At 40.9% G+C, this 20289-nt stretch overlaps 1 protein-coding gene across 4 annotated transcripts in view; it reads right to left on the bottom strand.

Moving 5' to 3' along the window:
- Nucleotides 1–20289, bottom strand: part of LOC125455723 (spectrin beta chain, non-erythrocytic 1-like) — a 247207-nt gene that overhangs the window by 33222 nt on the left and 193696 nt on the right. For all 4 annotated transcript variants that reach the window (XM_059649255.1, XM_048538084.2, XM_059649257.1 and 1 more), the window contains 5 exons: nucleotides 17937–18075; nucleotides 14455–14539; nucleotides 11849–12045; nucleotides 10708–10850; nucleotides 6949–7027 (listed from right to left, as the gene is read on the bottom strand). In XM_059649255.1, the coding sequence (XP_059505238.1) occupies nucleotides 6949–7027; nucleotides 10708–10850; nucleotides 11849–12045; nucleotides 14455–14539; nucleotides 17937–18075 (643 nt within the window). The remainder of the gene's footprint in view (nucleotides 1–6948; nucleotides 7028–10707; nucleotides 10851–11848; nucleotides 12046–14454; nucleotides 14540–17936; nucleotides 18076–20289) is intronic.

The following is a 20289-nucleotide window of genomic DNA, read 5'->3' as shown; positions in this document are numbered from 1 at the left end:
TCATTAAACCTTGCTGGAAAAGCTCAGCAGGTCTGGCAGCGTCTGTGAAGGAAAAACAATTAGAGTTAACGTTTCTGGTCCAGTGACTCTTCCTCAGAATGCCTCGTCACCAGACCCAAAACGTTAACTCTGATTATTTTCTTCACAGTTGCTGCCAGACCTGCTGATCTTTTGTGGCAACTTCTGCTTTTGTTCCTGATTTACAGCATGCACAGTTCTTTTGGTTTTTATTTCATTAAACCTTGTTGACTGCAGGGTACAATAACAAAACAAAGTGCCTCAATTTCCAGACAAATAATCTAACTCCTGGAATACCAACAGTGTATTATGGCTATGAGAAATTCCTGAAATAAAAACAGCAAGCTCCCTTCGCTGCAATGTAGGAATTAGATTATGTTAGCCTACCACCTAGTGGCTGACGAGTAACACACATTTTATTTGAAGGAACGCTCTGGCTTCAGCAATTTGAAACAAATGATGGGAACTTGAAATTTTCTGTGGAGTATTTTCAATGCAACACTGACTTGCTTATCCTTATTACCCTATCTATGCCACTATTAGCAATGTATTGAAATGACACCATTTATACAGAAAATTATCAATATTTTGGCGACTAATCTCATTTGACTGGTGCAGCTGATGCTGCAAACTTTGAGAGTTGAAACACAAAAGTGACAATCAGTGGCTGAAGCAGCACCACCATTCCCACCACCCCATCCACCACCAAGATTAGATTACCACTTGAAAACTCTTCTGAGATGAATCAATTCATTTTGAATTAATGTTATGGCATTCAGTGGCACATATTTATCCTACTGTTAGTCCATCTACCTATGCTGAGTAGGAGAAGGTGATGATAGTTACATTAAAGAATTCAGCTAGAATCCCTCCATGTTTATTTAGTAATAACCAGGAGCCTTTTCATCTTGCTTAAACCGAGCAAGAACTCAGTTGTTTTACGATAAATATGATTTCACATTTCATTTACGACTTTGCAACAAAAGAACTGCCAGCTGAGGAAGCAACATTGTATTCTCATGCTAATTCTCAGTTTGAAGAATGGTGTCACAGTTGCATCTGAGGAGTTGAAAAGAAATCACAACTTCTGTAATGCAATATAAAGTTTTGATGGGATTGCTGATACTGCAGCCAGTTAAAGCAGCAAAGAACAGGTATAGAGGTCACAGCCTAGTCCAAGGCTTGGCCACTGCACTTCAGCCTGGGAATCAGAACAGTGCCTCACTGTAGAGGGGTGCAGACTAAAGCTCTGTGGGGTTGCTGCTCCAAGTTGTCATTCAGCAGCTTTTCTGGAAATGCAGCGGGCTGGACACCAGGTCAGGATTGGCTGCGATGCCAAGTGTCAAATCACTTCACCCATTATCCAATGTCAAACACTGGGAGCAGTCACTTGAGTGAGCAACTAGCCAGCAAGGTGTCAATGTCTTCAAATATGGGATAGAGGGAGAAAGGTACACCAGAACGGAGGGGGAAAGAATAGTTGGATTTAAGTTCTTCTGGGCATGCCAATGATTTGCATGAACACCCCAAATTAAATTAATATTGACCCGAGGTTTACCTGTGATTTTTTAAGAAGTTCATTCATGGGAATCGGGCATTGCTGGCTGGGCCAAATTTCTTACTTATCCCTATTGTCCCTTGATCTGAGTGGCTTGCTTCAGCCATTTCAGAGGGCAGTTAAAAGTCTACCTCAGAGCCAGAGGTCTGGAGTCAAGTATGGGCGAGACCATATATGGATGGTAGATTTCCTTCCCTAAAAGGACAATGTTGAACTACATGAGTTTTTATAACAATCAACAAAGGTTTCACGGCCACAACCAGCCAGCTTTTAAATCCAGAACATTACTAAATTCAAACACCACCGTCTGCTCAGTCTGGATTCAAACCACTGACCCAAGAATGTTAGCCTGGGGTTCTGGATTACTTTGTCCAGTGGCATTACCACTGTGCTGCTGACCAGACAGTTGTACTTTTGACACTTATGTGTGGATATAGCTCAGTTAGGAAATGTGGGTGAGGCTCGGGAAGTAAATCAACCCAGCAATCTCAGTGCCAACACCAAATGCATTTTGCATTTGCCCCAGCCTGTGTGATCCTTTCTGCCATCTCTAGTTTTGCCCTTGCGTCATCAGAAGGCTTTTAGAACTATAACACATTTGTAGAGCTGTTTTCATTACATCACTATTCCACATGTTGCAGACAAAGTGCACATACAATCCTGAAAAGATGTAAGTTTCACTTGTGGTTGAGGATGAATTCCACTGGGAGTGATATAAAGATTGACTTTTTTTTTAAAACAAGGATTTGGTAGCTTTTCTGTCAATTTATAAAGGACAAACAGAGATCCCCTGCACAGATTTATCCCTACAGCCCTTCACAGAATCTAAAGTAAGGGCTTCATCCTACTATTGAAATAGTAACTTTGGTGCAATATCCAGAGAGTGCAGACCCCTGTTGCAGAAAGCTGGTTTCACATTTTGAACAGGTCAAACTCTGATTGAGTACATCTTCTTCTCCAAAGAATAAAGCAGTAAAATTGGGTAGCTCTTACAACTCAGCAGAGGTGATCCTTAGAGACAGCATGGATCACAGAATTAAGACTGCACATTGCAGCCTGATCTGAAACAAAACACCTTCCTCTTGGGGAGAACAGGTCACCGAATATATCAGGGTTTGAAAACTACCCACCATTCCCAGACACCCAAAGCTATTGACAGACCTGATCACTCCCATTGCCAGAAATATTATTTTAAATATTAAAAACAAGATCTCTCAAATATGGAACATCTCAGTACCATAACACAATTCAAAGATCAGAACTACAGCACAGTTGGCTCTAATAGCAAGTGTAAAATCAAGACCAATATTATCATAATAAGAGTAGGTGGATAACTGGTTAAAAGTAAAACAGTGACAAGTTCAATAACGGTGTGGTGATTAAGTTTTATAAATAACTTGGCATTCATCTTCTAGTGCTACATTAGGTCTACGTGAATCAAGAAACATGAATGACAAGGCAAAGTATTCCTATATTATAGTCTTCTCCGAAGTCTTTCTCATACATGACATGTTAATTTTTCAAACAAATTTCAAGCAGAAGCAGTAGAGACATGGTTATTGGTGGTTAAGCTGGAGCAAATGCCATCTCAGGACAATAGACTGTTATGTAGGATATAGCAAGGCAGACTGAGAGCGGCAATCCGAAGGGTATTGATCCAACAGCAAGTTGGTTTTCCTAATCTAATAACAAAATACAATGGCATTTCCACCTCAACAAATGAAATGTTTGAGCGCACTGAACTGCTTGGTGTCCATTGTATAACACACCTATTTAGCAAATAAACCATGTTTGGCATGTGATCAAAAGTACATTACTTCCATAAGGTACGTTGGTCAACATTGCTTTTGGAATGGCACAAACTTACACAATCTCTTGCAGAGAACACTATTCAGGCCTGCTAACATAATTGCCTGGACTATGAAGTACTAATTTGGAGAGAAAGCTTATTTGTTGTACAGTTGAATTCAAACTTCCTTCAAAAACTTTAAATGATCTTTAAAGTTGCAGCGTGATTTCCCTTCCCCCTGCAGTGTTCCTAAACAAAGTATTCCAAATATGGTGGTCATGGAAATTTCCTTGGGCTGCTCGGAGTTATTGCAACATGAATTATGATTGGACAATTTATTTTGATTTCAATTTCTGGCACAGCCATATCGAAACACCAAACAAAAGTGAAATCCTGCAGCTGTGTTCACATTGTCATTGATACATATTAACCAGAAAACTAAATTGACAGTAACGTCTCTGTGTTTGGCCCAGTTCTGAAGGAAATATCAGGAACCACAGCACTGTTATCAAGCTGATAACTTTATATGTACAATTGAGGTGAAGGGACAATAGGCATGTAACAAAAAAGTGCAGAGTACACGCAGTATGTTTCACACTGCAGCAGCCCAAGGAAAGAATCAGGAAAATGAATACTGCAACTTTAATCAAGTACACATCTTTATATAGGCCCCCATGACATTAATATAAACACTTGAATTCCACCTCCAATTTGTCACTTTTGGATAAAAAAGGATGATCATGGCATGTGCTTTAATAAGGTAATATTTAAAATCAGAATTCAACGTTGTAACTTAAAATGAGTTACTCCTCAATAATGCCAAATATGTCTACATTATATCCAGGAGATTATATTGCATTTTAACTTTATCAGTTTTTTTTGTATTTTACATGGAACTTTGTGTGAATTAATGAAAACACCAATGCAACAAGCACTTTGACACAGGATGGTAGCCAAGATGGAGTTTGCGTCTCAATGTTTTCTCCCTCAGGAACACGAATGAAATGTAATAAACACTTCCCTGAGGCTAGATGAAGTGCTTTTGCTCATCATTATCATCATCATCATCATCAGCTAAAGAAAATTTCAAAGAATCAGAGACATCTCACTCCATTACAGCACACAGTTTGGCTACTTGCAGTTTTAGTGGGTGCCACTCCAGAACTATGGAAGAAGGAGAGGAAGCACAGCTTCTATAAATTACCACAGACACGATGGGCTTTGAATCCCTGCCATTGAAATAATTCTGCCTCGTCCTCTAGCTTTCTAGTCAAGTGGATTTGAGTACAGATGTCTTGGAGTAATTGGAGAGACCCCTGGTAAGTTTGCAAACAGGAAAACTGTGTACAGATTTGGTCTTGGTCTCTACTGATAGCAGGATTCACTTGTTGCAGAGGGTGTGCAACAAGTTCACGCCTATTGTGAACACCATCACTAAGTGGCACAGTGCCTGCAAATGCACAGGTTTGCAGTGCCCCATCACTTGTGAAGCAATGAAAAGGCAGTTGCCAAGATGCTCATCCAAATTTTCTGTGCAAAGTTTTTTTTTTACAGATAACTTTGTTTCTGGACTAACTCAGTCCAGAGGCTCCCTCTGCCCAGCCAGAACTCCTTGTCAGATCCACAACCAAACAGGTGACTATCTAACATCAGCTCTCGCAGCCTGCATACTCCAAAGCATTGTTGAGCACTTCATCTGCATACTCCCTTCAAATGAGAGTCAGGCAGCAGAGAGCTACATTGTCAGGATAGAGGAAGGTTCAGCTCACTCTGTCTCCCCAGTGCCACTTCCCAACATCCCCTTGTGCGGTGGTCGTGATGAATGCCATCTGCCCATGTGCAGACACTGACATCACTGAGCACGGAATGCACTGTGATCTGTGATGCTTCTTACGGCCATCATAGTCTGCTTATGTATATGCAAGCAGCCATATTGGCATTGGGAGTAATCATATTCCACTGCAACATTCACCGGTCTGGTTTCCGGGACTGTGGGATTGTCCGATGAGTAGAGACTCAGGGGACTGGGTCTGTTTTTCTCTAGAATTTGGAGAATGAGAAGTGATCTCATTGAAGTATACAATAATTCTTAACAGTGTTCAATAGTATAGATGCAGGAAGGAGGTTTCCACTGCTTGAGAGGTCTAGTGCTGGGTTCCCAGTCTCAGAACAAGTGGAAGACTACTTCAGAGTGAGATGAGTAGGAGTTTCTTCGCTCATAATACCAGAGTGCTGTGGGAGCTCAATCTTTGAGTATGTTCTCAACCGAAGAAGATAAATTTCTCGATTTAAAGATGTCAACGGATATGGGGATACGGAGGGAAAAATTTCGAGCATCAGCCATGTTCCAGTAGCAAGGCAGAGCAGATTCAATGGGCTGAATAGCCTACTCCTGCTCCTATTTCCTGACACAAATCACGCATGGTGCAAGAGCATTTTAAAAAGCAAAGAGGTGAAAATAGTTTTTAAAAAGGTTTTTAAAAAAGACTTCCAAAAATTGTATAGATGCCAATTTTCCACGACTGTAACTTAGGTACTAAAATAACAGATTGACCTTATTTAAAAATGATCCACGTAACAATAATTTCTATATTTTCTGACACTCAGATTCTCCTGAAATGCAGCAAAATAGATTAGACTCAGTATGTATGAATGTGGCTATAACTGCTTCAGGTTTTGAGACCCAGAAGGCTCAGTTTTGAAGCATTTTGCCAACGAAGCAATTGTGAGATGAGAAAAGAAGCTTTTTCACTCAGCAAATAGGTTAGGTCTGGAATGCACTGCCTTGAAGTCTGATGGAAGCAGGTTCAATTGAGGCATTCGGAGGACATTTGATGAACTTTAAATGCAAGCAATGTCTAAAGTTATGGGCAAAATGCAGCACAAAGTTAAAATGCAGAGAACCAGTGCAGACACAATACAGCAAATGGCGTCTTCCTGTACCATAACAATTTTGTAGTTTGTATCTGCATTTTATTCAGCTGCAGCCCAAATGCTTTCACAGGATATCTTCAATTTTCAATATGCCAGCAAATTTAGGGCAATTAAGAAACAACTGTAGCAGAAATTTGCTTTGGTCTGTGCTGCAGAATGGGTGACGTCGCATTAGCTTTCTGTTATATTCTCCACTGGATGATTAATTCCATTGGTTACAATGGAACCAAACTTTGAGTTGGGTGTCTACCAGGAGATCAAGGCACTAATGTGCATTTCTGCATTACTATCAAGACAAATCTCTGCCCTAATGGTGTTTAAAGCCAATTCAGAAATTCAAACTAATTTTCCTTTATACCCATCATTTCTCTCATTTTAGGCACATTTTCATTTTTGGTGCTTGAGCTAATTTCATGCCCCTACCTGCATTTTTACAGCCTCAGAAATATCATTTTTCCAGCACCGTCTGTTGGGTTTAGAATTAGGCTGTACATCCAAAGGTTATACAAAAGCAAACAAACAAGAGATGGACTTGAAAAACAGCAAATCACTGAAACAGGTGGAATCACTTTCAGGCAAGGTGATGATTGGTATTCTAGGTTGTCTTGAAACGATGGGAACTATGACAGAATTTAGATTGGTAACTGACCAGTGATGGTTCATCTGTTGCATGAGGGGTTAGTTCTGCGCTCTTCTGGCCTTCCATCTTCCATTCCTCTTTCTGCGTCCTAAAGGAGAGCAAAATAAATTATCAAGTGACATGGCTGTAGCATAGTCTATTCCTAATGTATCTCCGTGGCCAAGGAAACAGGACATTCTTAGCTCGAATTAGTTTTGGTTAATTGAAAAACATTTGCATGCAATCATCCAAATGATATATTATACCAGAGATCTGTCTATTCTCTTAACTAGGAGAATTATCTTATTCACAGAAGTTGCACTGTTCAAAATGAATCACAATTGAGTGCTGATGGAAGTCTGAAGTTACAGCAAATTACCTTCATACTTCTTATTTTACATTTAAGAAAGAAATTATAATTAAGGAAAGAATGCACTTGTCAAATACCATATTGTTTAATGATCTTTGACTGTTGACAGATATTACTCAATTGCTCAATACAGATGGGAGCATGAAGGAGAAATAAGTGAGTTCCTACAATTTGAGACATTCTCACCAATTAAGTATAAAATACATAATGTGAAGTTAACCAGCTATTCTGATTTTGCATGGTTGACATAAATCTTTCTTGCAATATTGTTTTAATGGGCTAATTGACTCTGCCAAAATGGGCACCGCGTAAACGTTAATTTTTAAAAGACATCAGGCCCTATTCATTTCACAGAAGGATAACTGTATTGTTAATAGCAATCACAAGTCATGTGCTCTTCCAAAATTAGTAGTGTTTTATTGTCCCACACTTTCAGCCACAAAGAAAAATCTTTCAGATGACCCATGGCTGTTTTTGAGACAGCTATAAACATGGCAACACCAGCAAAAATCAACTTCTCAAAGAAATGATGAGACAACCAGGCCTGGGTAAGAAAGAGATAGTAGGAACTCCAGATGCTGGAGAATCTGAGATAACAAGGTCTAGAGCTGGATGAACACAGCTGGCCAAGCAGCATCAGAGAAGTAGGAAGGCTGATGTTTCGAGCCTAGACCTTTCTTCAGAAGACGGGTCTTTTTTGAAGAAGGGTCTAGGCCCAAAACGTCAGCTTTCCTGCTCCTCTGATGCTGCTTGGCTTGCTGTGTTCATCCAGCTCTACAAATTGTCATCTCTGGGTAAAAATGAGTTGGTGATTCCCAGAATGAAATTAAAAGAAACATCACAGAAGCTAATGGTGCATGATAGCATTACTGAAAAGTCTTTATGTGCCATGATCTGCTGCATGAGTTGATCATACAGTGAATCAGACCAATAATAAGGCTGGACAAAGCAACAAGTTACTGAGAGCATGGTAGAAGCTGGCATCAGAGATGTGCCCTTAATAGTGTTGGCTTCTAGGTCTGCCACATTAGTTTGCTGCTGTCCCACTGGCCCTGCAATCTCCAACAGAATATATAATGGAATGCACAGAGGGTGTAACAATGATTCAACCATTTAGATTAGATTCCAGTGAAGTGTTCACAGTAGCACTGTCTGAAAACATGAAGTATTTGTGCATATATTCACAAGTAGGACTTCTTTTTAAATCTAGTCTAGAATCAACTGAGTTTGAGTGGTCTCAATCCAATTCCAATTGGACCAAATGAAAAGAGTGTCCTATAAATCAAACCTAACTAAATTAAATAGACAATCTGACCCAGAGAATTAATTTCAAAGGTGGCTGGTTTGTTATATGGAGATGCCACGGTGGTAGAAAGAGGATGCTTCTCAGGTTCAGCCAAAAGATTTTCTTCAATCCATCTGTGTTAACGTACTCAACAACAATGGCTGAATGGCAGTGGGCATTTAAAGTAGAAAGTGTTTCACTGTTCACTGGTAGTGGCAAGTAACAGTTTTTCAATGTGCTTTACCTTTCCTTTGAAAATAAATCAACATTGCTTTAGACAATATTTAGTTGTGAAAACGTATCCAAACACAACCATTGTATTGTGATGATTTACTTGCAACAATTTCAGAGTAAGCAAAACATGGCACATCGAGTAGTGAAGGCAACAACTATGGAATAATTTAAGACAGACGGGAGTGCTGTAATCGGTATAAGGCACACAAGATGGAGGACAGAATGGTTGAGAAAAAAGTCTTACATTTATTGTGAAGCACAAAGCCTTTTTTAAAATCTGTATTCATTTTGTGAGCAAAATCCAATTTTGCCTATCAAAATTCTAAAAGAGAATTCAAAGGTGTATCTTGTTGCCACATAACCTGAAAAATGAGATGCAGCTTTGCATTTTGTCTTGCTGTGATGTGAACTCTGTTGGAGTGTATGCTTGCCTTTACTGGTCAGTACATTGAGTATTGGAGATGGGAGGACCTGTTGTGGCACTGCAGGACACTGGTTAGGCCACTTTTGGAATACTGTGTGCAATTCTGGTTTCTCTGCTAATAGGAAGGATGCTGTGAAACTTGAAACAGCTCAGAAAAGATTTACAAGCATGTTGCCAGGGTTAGAGGGTTTGAGCTGTAGGGAGAGGCTGAATAGACAAGAGTTATTTTCCCTCCAGTGTTGGAGGTTGAGGGGACAGGTTTATAAAATCATGAGGGGCATGGGGTGAACGGCCAAGGTCTTTTCCCCAAATTGGACAGTCCAAAACTAGAGGGCATAGGTTTAATGTGAGAGGGGAAAGATTCTAAAGGGACCTAAGGGGCAACTTTTTCACAGAGAGGGTAGTGCATGTATAGAATGAGCTGCTGGAGTAAGTGGTGGAGACTGATAAAATGACACAATTAAAAGACATCTGAATGGATATATGAAGAGGGAGAGTTTGGAGGGATACGGGCCAAATGCTGGCAAATGAGACCAGGTTAATACAGGATATCTGGTTGGCATGAACAAGTTGAACTGAAGGGTCTGATTCCATGCTGCACAACCCAATGATTCTATGACGCTAAGACTTTTAAACAATGTAGACGTCTTGGTAAATATCTTCCCATAAAAACAACAAAACGTAACAGTGAAGAAGTTGGAGAGAGGAGCAGAACTTCAAGGTGGAATGCCTAGAAGAGATGTGGCAGTGAGGAAAAACACTAAATGAAAACCGAAAAAGACCTGCTGAGCTTTTCCAGCAACTTATGATTTTGTTCCTGATTTACAGGATCCACAGTTCTTTCAGTGTTTATTTAAAATGTGGCATCTCAAAGCCCTTCACAGTAACATTACAAATGAAACATGACACTGGGTCATATTAGAATGTATGAAGTCAGATGCCCAAAGAAGTACATTTTACAAAGTATCTTCAAGGAGGAAAGTGTGATACAGATGGTGGCCATGATGTGGAAATGCCAGTGTTAGACTGGGCAGTACAAAGTCAGAAGCCACACAGCACCAGGTTATAGTCCAACAGATTTATCTGAAAATCTCAACATTTTGGAGTGCAGCTCCTTTGCTTCAACTGATAAAGGAGCAGGGTTCCTAAAGCTTGTGATTTCAAATAAACCTGTTGGACGATAACGTGGTGCTGTGTGACTTCTGACTTTGTGATACGTAGGAATAGAGATGTCAGAAGGCAATTCTAGAGCTCGAGGCCTGGGTAACGATAGGTACAGGCTCAGATTTTAGAAAGATTTACTGCAACTATTATTCATATTTTAGTATTTCTCTGTACTAACCGGACATCAGTTTCTACAGAGGCAAACTGTTTCAAACTAAAAAAAAACTGTGTGGTTCTTGGAGGAGTATTCTCTGCCTCCTCCAGTGTTATTCGCCCACTGAATGCCAGGAGAAACATCACACTAATACTCACTTTTCCAAACGTGTTTGATCAGCTGGTTGTCGGTCAATATCAGGTGGTGTTCGATCATGATCCAGTTCTGACTCTGGCTGTTGTTGCACTCCCATGCTTTGCCTGAGAGCCTCTTGTTTCTTTCGAATCTCCAATAACTCCAACTACAATATAACAACAATGTAGGTATACATCACATTGAATAATTTGGTAGATAAATTGACAGTCAGCTTCACATTTCTACAGAGCCTGTCATTATCACTGGGCACTTCCAAGCACATCACTGACATTGAAGGACATTTCTGAACTGTAGTAATTTTTGTAAGGTAAAAAACACTGTGACCAATGTTGCCACAGAAATTCCCACACATACCAATACGATAATCAGCTCTTGCGATGCTGATTAAGGGATAGATATTGATCAAGACTCAGGATAAGTCCCATACTCTCGTTTGAAATAGTGCCATGGGATCTTTTACATTCAACTGAGGGGGCAAATGGGGCACCAGGTTAATTTCTTAGCTGAAAGACAGCACTTCTGACAGTTTAGCGCTCCCTTAGTGCTGCATTGGGCAGGCAGGCTAAAATGGAAATGAACACATGACCTTCTGACTCATAAATCACAATGCAACTTAAATGAACTATAATCTACACTAGAAGCTAATAAAACTGAAGATTAGCCAAGAAATATCCAAATGTATGTCAGGAATTAGCTGTCAGATTAAGGCAGAGAAAAATTACAATATACATTTGTTTATATTAAATGAATAGTATTACGTGATTGTTTAGACAGTGAGAATCAATTACAGACTATAGTCAATACAGTGCATTGACTATGGGAACACAGCAGGTCAGGCAACATCAGAGGAGCAGGCAAGTCAATGTTTTGGGTTGGTAAGGGGAAAGGGAGCTGGGAAATAAACAGAGGGAGGAGGGATGGGATAGTGTAGGTGGATGCAGATCGGGGGTAGTGGGGATCAGTCAGTGGGAAGAGTGGGGCGAATAGGTAGGAAAGAAGATGGACAGGTTGTGTCACATCGAGGAGGTGGGGAGGAGGCCTTAAGAGCTTTAAATGAACTGCATTCAGTTCAGTACTAACGAAACTTTAGCTTGACCAAGTTAAATACTTGTTTCTTGGATGCTTCTTGTGGTTTTCACTTACAGTGGTGAGTCTCTCCAGTGCGGAAAACCTCTCATCCCAAGTGGCTGTTGATTTTTCAAATGCCTCATGTTTCTTGATCAGTTTTTCAACCTCATCCACGCTGTTACCCATATCACCGCTGTTAAGGTAAGATTCTTGAGTAATCAGCCACGCTTCAGCAACTGAAGCATCCCTTGCAAACTGGCACGCTTCCAATACTGGAAAAGCAGAAAAAGCATAACAACACAAAGTTTTTAAATCGGTGATCATTTGGGGGGAAAAAGACTATTTTGATTTTGTAACGTTTAAGGGCTTGGAGAGATTTAGGCATCTGCACTTTGTTAATGCAGCATAGCAATTTCCAGAATGACTTTAACAGCTTTAAGGAATTACATTCAGAACTATGGTACTTCTGGTGAAAATTTCAGTGACAAAGCTGAACAGCTGAAAATTAAATCCACTTTAGAAACATTTACGTGCTTCACTTCAATTATGGAAGATTTATTTTAAGAGTAATTTTTTCAAAGTAATTCGCTGATACAAATGAAACCATGTCACCTCCACCCTAAATCAAAAGCAGGTTTAGAGACAAATTTATTATGTCTGTGACCATGATGCTTGCTGCCTCACTGAGTAAGGACTGTGTTTTTAAAAATTTTCTCTCTTTAGAAACTATGAACAGCAAGGAAAAGGAACCATTTTAAAAATAGACAAGGATTTACCAGGATGGTTGCATGATTTCATAGCAAGGAATTTGAACCCTATTGTGAACTCTGTTTTTTGTGGCTATGGGTTCCTGCAATGTGCAGATGATCAGGAGCCAAATGAGTTGTTTCCAAGTGATGCTGGTTGGTTCTCAGCCAACTGAGCAGGTTAGAACTGCTAACAAGTTCCAGAGACACCGACATAGAGAGAGAAAGAAATCAATATGTGTGTTTTTGTTGTCCTCACCAGACCTATCTGTTCTCTGCAATAAAAAAAAACTGGTTAAACTTAAAGAAAACCAGTTACTTTTGCAGCAGCAGTTGTTACGAGCTGTGCCTTCTGAGGTGAAAAATCAGAGATGTTTTCCAAGAGAATCAGTTATTCTGTTCTTGTTACAATCAGTAAAATTTTCCAGAGCAGGACAACTGAACATCAAGGATCTGACTGGCGAAAGAATTATCTCAACATCAAAACTGGGAAGGAAAGACCATTTAGCTATAAACCAGTGCTTTCTACCTCCACCAATAATCTATTTTCCCGATATATATGTGTGTGTGTGTGTGTGTGTGTATCTGCATAAAGGAGGAATTTACAAAGGATATTTAGTTAGTAGCATGACATGCAAGTGCTTTATACCTATTTAACTGTAGCTATTGTCTAATTGCTTATAACAAATAATTCTTGTTTAATACAAAACTGGGGCCATGTTTTCTATCAACCTTGATCAGGCAAATTGGCCTTCTGACAAATGGTCACTGGTGTTGAAACTTTAACTTAGTTTTTTTTCCCCCACAGACATTGTCAGAGCTGTTGACTTTCTCCGCAAGTCTGGCAGCAACTGTGGAAACAGAGTTAATGTCACTGAGGAAAGGCCACTGGACCCAAAACAAGAACTCTGTTTTCTCTCCACAGATGCTGCCAGATCTGCTGAGTTTTCAAGAAATTGCTATTTTTGCGTCTTATTTCCACATCTGTAGGTATTTTTTTTCTGCTGAATTTCTCTTTGTTTCAGATCTTCAGCATCCATTGTTCTTTGCTTGAAATTAGGGTTTTGTGTGTGCTTCAGAAAGAAAACTTCGAAATTGGGAATGACTTCATGAATAATGGGAGTCGATTTATGGTATGCTACCCCAGCAGTTTGTAACTGTATGTAGAATATTGTTGAGAAATTAGTGTTGCCTTCATGGCATTGCTATTAATGCAGCCAAATGGGGCCTTGTGCTTCAGGAGGCCTGGCCCTAGTTGTCTTATTCATTTCCTCCTCCTTCATCTACTTCAGCATGCTGTCCTCTTCCTGCTTGTACAATCTCTTTGGTACCATATCACATCTGGTTGCCATGTACTACAGTTTGCACAGTATGACACAAGTGTGACTCAGATATCCCAGCAACACGTCACGGAGGGCAGAGCTCCTCTAATGGGATGCAAAGTTCACCGAGACTGTGGATTGATCCAATTCCCATGGCCTTGAACTAGGGCAAGAATGTTTCTTGTCTGCAACAGCCTACAGGAACTGATAAAACCACTCATGGTCTGCACACTACAGTATGAGCTTCAAGTGTAGAGGATATCAGTGAAATCCATACAAATAAGATGTTCAATCAGCAATGCCTTATGAGCTTCCTTCAGAGTACAAGTTACTGAGGTAATGTAAGGAAACAGCACAGCACATTCCCACAGAGAGCAATGAGCTCATCATCAGATAATGCTTTTGTGATATTGTTCTAGGGATAAATATTGAGCACGGTACAGATAACTCGTACAATTTTTCAAAATAGCACTGTTAGGTTCACCCGATAGGGCAGACAAAGCCTTGGTTGTACAGCTTAACTGAAAGACAGCACTTCTGACAGAGCAACACTCTTTTGCTGGTGCACTGAAGTGTCTCAAAAAGACAAATTTATGGATAGTATTTCACTTACAAAGACGTAACCAGTGCCAGCGCTCCTCCCATTTATCCATCATTGATTTTCTCTTCTCTGTGAGTTGTACCAACTTTTCTTTAATCTAAGGAGGTAAAGATTCTGGATATCAACGTTGTATTTTATTTTACATGATAATTTTTTATTATTATGGAATTTACAACATGGAAACAATAATATGAACGCAGGAGTGTAAACAACGGTGTATTAAGCTGCTTGGATGAAGAGAGTTTTGTTTGCATTTGTGATGTTTGAACGGTTCAGTGACTATTTCAATTGTAAAACATACCTCTGCCTATGTCAGTTTCTACAACATACACAGAAAAGTAATGCCATAATTCTTTTTTAAACAAACAGTGGTTCAGAGATTTACGAGAATGATACTTATTGGGGTGGCACGGTGGCTCGGTGGCTACTGTATCTACCTCACACCGCCAGGGGCTCGGGTTGATTCCAACCTCAAGTCTGTGTGGCGTGTGCATGTTCTGTCCAAGTCTGCATGGGTTTCCTCCCACAGTCAAAACATGTGCAAGTTAGGTGGAAGACCAAGCTAAATTGCTCATAATGTCAAGGGAGGTGTAGATTAGGTAGTTTAGGTAGGGAAATGCAGGGTTACAGGGATAGGGTAGGGGCATGGGTCTGAGTGGGATGCTCTTTAGAGGGTCAGTGTGGACTTGTTGGGCCAAACGGCCTGTTTCCTCACTGTGGGGATTCTATGATATCTGGATTTAATTGGGTATCTAATGAGGATAGGCTATACGACTGTACTTGTTTCCACTAGAGCTTAAAACAGTGAGAAGTGTTCTGCTTAAAGCGCATTAGATGTTAAGTCATCCTGATAAAGAGAACATGGAAAGAATGTTTCCTTTTGTGCATCAGTCCTGAAGTAAGGGGGAACCTTATTTTAATGTAAGAGATGGCCCTTTCAGGACAGAGACAAGTTTTTTTTCCTCTCAGACACTTGGGCAAATTTGAAATTCTCTGCCTCAGGAATGATGGAGGCTGCATGACTGAGGTTGTCTCTTGCTATGTAAAGGAATCAAAAGTTCATCAAGGTAAGCAGGAATCAGTAGCACTGAAAAGCCCCTTCACCCCATCAAGTCTGCACAAATAAAAACTATTCTGAATCTACACTAATGCGACTTTCTAGCCCTTGGCACAGTCTAGTAAACCCCAGTGATCAGAGAGGAGTCAAACGTTTTAATTCAGGAACCCCTGTAATTTCCTCCCTGTCACCTATAGCAGCCTGGGTTACAACTTACCCAGATCTGGGGATTTACCCAATTTTAAGCCTGCCAAAACCTCCAGTGCCTTCTCAGTGCTTTTGTCAAACAATGCTCAAGAATTTCACAGCCCCTCTTCCAATTCCATCCCCACATCCTCCTGCTCCCAATTAAAGGCCAGTACAAAGTCTTTGATTAATACCTTACCAATGTCCTGCAGCTCCACACAGAGAGTGCGCTCCTCATCCCCTACAGGCCCTACTCTGTCTGGTTATCCTTCTCCCCTTGATTGATTGATTTATTGTTGTCACATGTACCGAGACAGGTGAAAAGCGTTGTTTTGCATGCTCCATAACCATATCACACCATACAAAGTGCATCAGCGTAGCAGAACAGAATGCAGAATACAGTGTTGCAGCGACAGAGAGGGCGCAGAGTCAGGCATCAGAATTAAAATTTAACAGGTCTGTTCAAAAGTCTGAGAACAGCGGGAAAGAAATTGTTCCAGATTCTGTTCAAACTTTTATATCTTCTCCCTGGCTCTTACTCAATCTTTGCTCTCCTAACTGCTTTTTCAGTGGCCCCTGCATTTTCTATACTCAATGAGGGCCTCCATTGATTCATTCCCTTTGCACATGCTAAAAGCCTTTATGATTCTCTTCTTATCCTGTCCTGAATTTTCCTATACATCTACAGTTCTCTTCCCTTGTTGTTCCTTCATTTCAATCTAAAGGGAACATGTTTGGCCTGTACTCCCGCCAATTCCATTTGGAATGCCAACCCTCTGCTCTGCTGTAGCTTTACCCATTGGTAGCTGTTCCAGTCTACCTGGGTCAGATTCTGCATTCCTTAATCCAAAAACCTTCTCTACAGTCCACATTTATTCCTTCTGCATAACAAACTTAATATGTACAGTGTTGAGGTTGCTATCACTAAAATGCACTTCCACTGGTACCTCAAGTACCTGCTGAAGGAGATCCACCACTGCACTGTCCCTTATTGGACCTTCCATATGTTAATATAAAAACCTCTCCTGAATTCATTTCAAGAAATCTTTCCCCCTACACTCTTTACACTATTGCCAACCAATTATTGCTGGTGAAGTTGAAATCCCTTAATATCATTACACTATTATCATTTTTACACACCTTCATTCATTGTCTACCAATCTGCTCATCCATTGCCCACTGACTGCTTGGGGATTGATAATACACTTCTAAAAGTGTGACTGCCCCTTTTCTTATTTCCAAGATCCACCTACCAAGCCTCATTTGAAGACTCTTCCAAAATATGGTTCTACCTAACCCCCCTACACAATGCAATGGCTCAAGAAGATAGCTCATCACCACCTTCTCAGGGGCAATTAGGATAGACAACAAATCCTATCCTAGCCAGCAACGTACACATCCCATGAACGAATCAACAAAAAATGGATTCAGTTTAGGAGTATAGGACTGTCCAACCACCCCAGACATGCTGTTCTAAGGAACTGTCCTGAGAAGCTCTATGAACTCATCATCAATGCTACCTCTGCCCAGTTGATTTTATGTGGATTAAAACCCTCCAAGATTATCACTGTATCTTTCTAACAAACTGCCATCATTTCTTCCTTTATGCTCCATTCTTCCACAAGGTTGCTGTTAAATGAATCAATATATTATCACTTCTCATCTCCAGCCAAACCATTTCTAGTTCTTAGATTCCTGAATCTAGGTCATCTCCTCTATTGTACTCATAGCATAACTGATGACCAAAACCACCTCTCCAACTTTCCTAGCTTCCTTGTCCTTCCTAATACCACATGCCCTACCACATCCAAGTCCCAATCTATGTCATCCTGTTGCTATACTATGTTGTGTAGCAGACTGTAATTTCAGTGTTCTCAGTGTGCTCCAGGAGTGTAAGCAACACCACACATCACTAAATCATAGGCTTCCCAGAAATGTTACTCCTTGATTTTTTGATGGATGAGAAGCAGATTAGGAAAATTCAGTGCAAAGTGGTAACTTTAAACAAACCATGTTACCCACTCTACGTGCAATTTATTTTTCTATTTGGCTGCAACAATATCTATTTGAGCATAAATCCTTCATGAGATAATATAAATAAATATGAATGTTGAGAATTCCAACTGAGTTACACAATGTAAAAGCTACATGGAAACTATTTCATTCAGTTTCAATAAGCTCCATGCCAGAAGCGACAACACTGTGCCACAATAATATTTACAAATGATGGCAGTATCCTGCCCTGTCTCACCTCCTCAGAAGCATGATGATTGCGGGCTAACATGGTTTTGCCAAAGTCAATGCAGGAAGTGAAATTTCTGTTCTTGGTTTCAATGTCTGCTCTGATTTCCTCGTGGTACTTCTTCAGTAATTCCACAGATGAGACATCTCTGTCGAAATAAATAGCACTTCAATAATGCTTAATTTCACAAGGAAAGGCTGTGATATTTGATAGATGCCTGATTCAGCCACATAATCACTAGTTTCACAATAACTCGAACCATTGTTTTTTTTTGTAATGCAAACAAAACAGTATGTCTACTAATGGGCTATTATTTGCTTAGAATTGGACGAAAAAATTTGAAACGAATCTCCATTGTTAATCTATCTTACTGATCATGTAAACCAGGGAATGTTATCTGGATAATTTTATGGCAGCTCCAATCTTTGTAGCATATATCATGTGAGGTGACAGCCACAAAGATATCCCTTCATGCCTGCTGTCCTATCTCAAGGATCAAATGAGTTTTATCTTAATAGTTAGTGCTTGATGAACCTTCTTATACATGCTATGTTCACCCTGGGCTGAATTAAAACCACACCCCTCCCCCACGCCCAAAGACTGAGTTAGAAGGCATTTAACAGGGATAGGAAGGTAACCTTCCAACAGCTAATTGTCTCTGTCTCAGGCCAGCATGAAATTTTAGAGGGGCATTGAGGGAATCAGGTGGTTTGTCCATGCTGGGAGCTACTGAGACCATAAAGTGATCACCTAAAGAGCTGCATTTGCCACGCGTTTCCCTGCAAAGAAGAAACATATGCCATGTAAAAAAAATCCCAGTACCTTCAGGGTTGGTATCAGGCATGCAATGGGAACTTCTTTGCAGGGCCTCTATGCTCATTCAGTACTATACCCACCCCCGACTTGCACCATCCAACAGTTTCCCATTTTCCTTCGCCACCTTCACCACCCACTGAATCACTCCTGCTGGTTTTTGCCAACCTGACTGGCGCTAACTTCTCTCCCATCACGCCTCCTACCTTTTAGCCTGGTGCCCAGCTCTAGCAATGACATCCACTGGGGATGGTCAGTATTCCAAGTAATAACACGACCCCACCCACACCCCACCTCTCCCCAAGCCACTTTTACCAGGCACCGCTGCAAACATACTGCTGCCAGCCATCCAAATGGCCAGCAGTGCTCTGAAGCAGGATGTCCCATCCCTGAGATGGGAGAATACGCAGCTCTAGCCTATTTATTGGCAATCACTCATTAACAGGTGTGATTGTCCACCAAGGAGGCTCCGGGTCAGAGTTTGGGGGTTTTGTGGGTCCTGGTGTAGCCGATGAGCCAAATCCTAGAAGGACATTTCCAACCTCACACTTGCCAGATATTTCCCCTGGGAAGATGGAAATGGGCCTTGATCTCGAGATCGCTGACATTCCTTTCTCCGGTCCCTTTTCAGTTCCCCCTCTTGCCAGTGGCTGGTTTTTGAAGAATTGTGTCCCTTCAGACACCAGATTCCTCCAAATCAGTTTCTTCTGAGTGAGGGCCTCCCAGGTATTAACATCTCTTGCATTTGTTGAGGGAACCGTCAGGGAATCTTTGAAGGGTTTCCTTTGTCATCCTCACATTCGAGTGCCTTCCTTAAGCCGGGCAAAGAAAATTTGCTTTGGCGGTCGGAACCTAGACATCCTAAACAGGTGGCTGGTCCAATGGAGTTGGTTTTCGATGATCATGACCTTGATGTTTTTGGCTCCTTCAGTGTCGCTGAAGGCAGTACACCTGTCCCCCCGGCTGATCCAGAGAAATCATCTCCAACAGCAGTGATGGGAATCCCTAAGGCCCATGAAATGGTGCCCATATGTAGTCCCAGGGTTCTGAGCCATATAGAAGAGCTGGAGGGATTACTACTTACACACAATGACTCAGGATCAGCAGGGACATTGTAGCTGTCACAAACCTGCATCCTTAGGCTTCAGATGCTGTGTTAAGTCTGTAGATGTCAACCTTTCGATGAAAGGTGGCTCCTCATGACCCTAAGATCATCTCCATGTGATGGAGAATTGATGCATTTCTTCAGGCACATCCTCATCACTGACTGTATTGCAGTTTAGGTGCTCTTTAAAGTATTCACTCCATCAGCGGCTGATATTTTCTCTATCTCTCAAAAGGGTTCTTTCCTGACCTTGCTCCGGTTTGAGGCCAAGGTGTTGGGTCTGTACATTGCGATGGTAACACGGAAGAAGCCTTGTTGTCATGCCTGTCCATACAGAGTTGCAGTTCCTTAGCTTCCTCAATCCATCATTGATTCTTCATTTCCATAGTAGTAGTTCTTCTCTGTAACTCTGCTTTCCGAGGATTTCTCCTCTTCGCTTTGCTG

This window comes from Stegostoma tigrinum, chromosome 10, assembly GCF_030684315.1.
Source record: "Stegostoma tigrinum isolate sSteTig4 chromosome 10, sSteTig4.hap1, whole genome shotgun sequence".
Classification (NCBI taxonomy): domain Eukaryota; kingdom Metazoa; phylum Chordata; class Chondrichthyes; order Orectolobiformes; family Stegostomatidae; genus Stegostoma; species Stegostoma tigrinum.
The sequence above is the reverse complement of the archived record's forward strand: the minus strand, read 5'-3'. Positions and strand labels throughout refer to the sequence as shown.